The sequence below is a fragment of the Myotis davidii genome, unplaced genomic scaffold (genome assembly GCF_000327345.1).
Source record: "Myotis davidii unplaced genomic scaffold, ASM32734v1 scaffold2740, whole genome shotgun sequence".
Classification (NCBI taxonomy): domain Eukaryota; kingdom Metazoa; phylum Chordata; class Mammalia; order Chiroptera; family Vespertilionidae; genus Myotis; species Myotis davidii.
Genome location: NW_006291983.1, coordinates 10,369 through 14,198, shown reverse-complemented (window position 1 = coordinate 14,198; position 3,830 = coordinate 10,369). Strand labels below are relative to the sequence as shown.

General features: G+C 43.7%; 1 protein-coding gene across 1 annotated transcript; it reads right to left on the bottom strand.

Moving 5' to 3' along the window:
• Positions 1-438: 438 nt before the first annotated feature.
• LOC102771640 (olfactory receptor 1J4) lies at positions 439-1,435 on the bottom strand. Its single transcript, XM_006765353.2, has one exon. The coding sequence runs from the start codon at positions 1,423-1,425 to the stop codon at positions 439-441; it is 987 nt and encodes a 328-aa protein (XP_006765416.1). The 5' UTR covers positions 1,426-1,435.
• Positions 1,436-3,830: the final 2,395 nt, after the last annotated feature.

Here is a 3,830-nt window from a genome sequence, read left to right as displayed (position 1 = left end):
TCATAGTGTAATTATTCTCACCATGGCTGAATGCAGTCAGACAACATGATGTCATTGCTTGTGAATTAGGAAGAGATGTGCACAATCAGCTTTAAGCCAACATAGAATTCTTGTTCAAAAAAAGAAAGATCACCAGAAGCAGATCATGATGCTAAATAAGTGAGTCTTCTATAGTATAAAATTATTAAAACTGCATGAACAAAAAATCAGATACCTCAAAACAGAATGAGGAAAACCTCAATTATCATTGTGTAACAGGTTTGCATGGGATTTTGCATATATATTATAAGAGATGATGGACAAGCAAAAACTATCAATTATGAATAAAAAATTATTAACAATCCTAGAGCAATTGTGACCATATAAACAACACTTATACATGACAAGATGATGTATATACTATGAAAGAAATATGGAGGTGTCAACGATACAATAATTTTAGGAGATATATCTCACTGTGTTTCTGACTGCAACAAGAGGATTTAGTGATTGCATCTTAGAGAATTTAACCCTATTGACACACATCTCCAAGGCCTGTTTTATGTCTCTGTTCCTCAGGCTGTAGATGAAGGGGTTCAGCATAGGGGTAACTACTGTATACATGACCGAAGCAATTATGTCTTTGAAACCCCAGGATGAGGAGAAAAAGTAAACACCTGTACCTGTCCCGTAGTATAAAGACACCACAGAGAGATGGGAGCCACAGGAAGAAAAGGCTTTAAGGATTCTCTTAGTGGAGGGCACCCTCAGGAGGATGGTCCCTATATAGATATAGGAACCCAAAATAACACCAAAACAAAAAAATAAGATCATTCCTCCCTCAATGAATATGACCAGCTCATTGAGGAAGGTGTCTGTGCAGCTCAGCTTCAGGAGTGCAGCAAGGTCACAGAAGTAGTGGATGATGGCATTGTCAGCACAGAAAGACAGTCGGACCAAGAGGAGGGTGTGCAAAAGGGCAATGATACAGGAGAGAATCCAGGAGCCAGCTACCAGCAGCACACACAGTCCCTCCCTCATGATGGTGGTGTAGTGCAGAGGCTGACAGATGGCCACATACCTATCATATGCCATCACAGCCAGAAGAAAATTGTCAAGTGTACCAAAAAGCATAAAGAAATATGACTGAATTATGCATCTCACATAGGGGATGGATTGCTGCCGAGTCTGCATGCTCATGAGCATCTTAGGGACAGTGACAGAGGAGAGAGAGATGTCAGAGAAGGCCAAGTGGCTGAGGAAGAAGTACATGGGTGTGTGCAGGCGAGAGTCCAGCCTGATGAGCAGGATGATGAGCAGGTTGCCCAGCACCGTGGTCAGGTACATGCCCAGGAACAGGGTGAAGAACAGGCCCTGCTGCCCTGGCGGGATGGGGAGCCCTAGGAGGAGGAACTGGGACACGCTGCTCTGGTTCTCAGGCCTCATGCTGCTCTTCTGTCTGCTGGGGATGAAGAAGGCTAGGGAGTCTCAAGAACCTAGAAAGGATGAATAAGACATCTCATCTCATACTGTCATTATTCAGAAAACCATTTATTTTTAAATAGTTTCATATTAATTTCTCATATCTGTGGATCTATGCCTTTTCCCTCTCTCCCAGTCTGGCTCCAGGAAAACATTCAACTCCAAAGTAGTCACAAGACCTCATCCCATAGAAGTAAACTTCTATGAGTTTACATCTTGATGAGCATGGAGGGATCATTTCTACACCAGGCCAGAGCCAATCCATAATGATTCACTGTGGCAGGAATAGAAGGTGAGCCCCTGCAAAGTGGTGTTGGTTGTTTCTGCCTGAAAGTAACCTGAGACTCTAGTGCTGAGTGGGCGTTGTAGGAGCATCCATCTATTACATATGTGATATGTACTGTATAGCTTGATATATTTGTATTACCATTTTCTATAAATTAAAAATTGCCAAGTGTTATCTACTTCATGGGGTTCAGTCTAATATATATGTGTGATCAGAATCCATGCTCTTAACTGCTACACAGGGAAATTTCTCTTGTTTTGCTTAGGACCCAAGCACAATATATTATTTTAGAGCTGTGAGAACCCAGAGTCGTCCAAAAAAATTTTATTCCCTTTACTAGATAATTTTATTCCTTCATATTTATTTACTATCCAACTGACGAAAATTCTCAAATACATTAGGTCTATTTATGCAATAACTATTTACTGAGGGCATCTGCGAGATTCACAAAACTAGTGTCATTCTTTCCATTGTATAGAGGTGAAAGTGAGACCAATGTTTTATATACCTTCCCCGGGTCTCATCACTATTTAAAGCTAATTCTACCCAACACCTTCCACATATCATGATGCCTGGAGATATGGTTAGTTAGTTTGTTTGTTTCCCTGGGATGTTTAGTAAAAATAAAGAAAAGATTGGAAAATTTTGAGCAACTCAGTCACACTCAGGTACATAAAAATGAGAGCAGATCCATTTCAAGAAACAGGGTGTTGCTTAGAATTTGAGTACCTTAAGTAATGGTGCCCCAGAAGGAGGATACTTTAGGAAATACTTGAGTCATGGGTACACACACACACACACACACACACACACAGACACACACACAGCTGATTTGAGAATGTAAGTCACACCTGATCAAATTTCCATCCTAATGGAAGAATAGCCAATATGTGGTTCATCTCATAAACACTCATATGCATACATACAAGTCAGAATTAACACAAAGTTGGACATTTATAACATCTATACTAATAAAAGAGTAATATGCTAATTAGACTGGATAGACCAGAAGTCTTCCGGATGTCATTCTGGACATCCTTCTTGGCAAAGCTGGGCCCGGGCAAAACCGCCTGAGGTCCTGAGTGCCAGTGGCTGGCCCAAGGGGAAGCCACCCAGGGTCCTGGGTTCCAGCAGCCAGCCTGGGCGAAGCTGGCCCGGGTCCCAGGATCCTGCGGCTGGCCAGAGGAAGGGAAGCTCGGGTCCGGTTGCCTGCGGCCAGATGAAGGAGGGAAGCCTGGGTCCCAGGTGCAGGGGCTGAGTCAGAGGCAGTTAGGGGTTATCAGGCAGGCAGGCGGGCAGAGTGGTTGGGGCGATCAGGCAGGCAAGTGGTTAGGAGCCAGCAGTCCCCGATTACAAGAGGGTGCAGGTTGAGCTGAGGAACCCAACCCTCCCATGCATGAATTTCATGCACCAGTACTCTAGTCTATAATAATAAGAAGGGTAATATGCTAATTAGACCAGATATCCTTCTGGGCATCGTTCTGGAAGAAGCTGGAAGGAAGCCGGAGTCCTGGGTGCCAGAGGGAATCCAGTGCCAGCAGCTGGGGGAAGGGAGGCCTTCTCTGGCACGAATTTTTGTGCATTGGGCCTCTAGTACAATAATATACCTCTTATCCCAAAACACACTCACAATGCACATCAACATACCTACTTCATGACGCACCTGGTGAACACTCAACTCACCACATATACATAACTCACACTTCACCAAAAACACACAAGACCACAAACAATTCAAAAACCTTACAAGACATACCCAACACATATGCACACCCAGCCACACTCACTACAACAAACAGTATACACTCTGCTATTAATGAGTGTGTATTAACAAGCTTCCCTCCTTCTGACCTTCCCCTTGCTGGGGGAGGGCAGTCAGCATGGGGCGGTTAAGCCTATTCAGTCACAGGCAAAGTCATTAAACCACCACCAACACCCATGCATATGGTCACACACACATGGTCACATACACACAGAGAAAATCAATAACATAACTTCCAGCTCTCATACACGAGAGTGTCACCCACAGGCACAGCTCACATGTGCACCACAACACACTGCTGAGCAGAGAACAGAGCTCTCT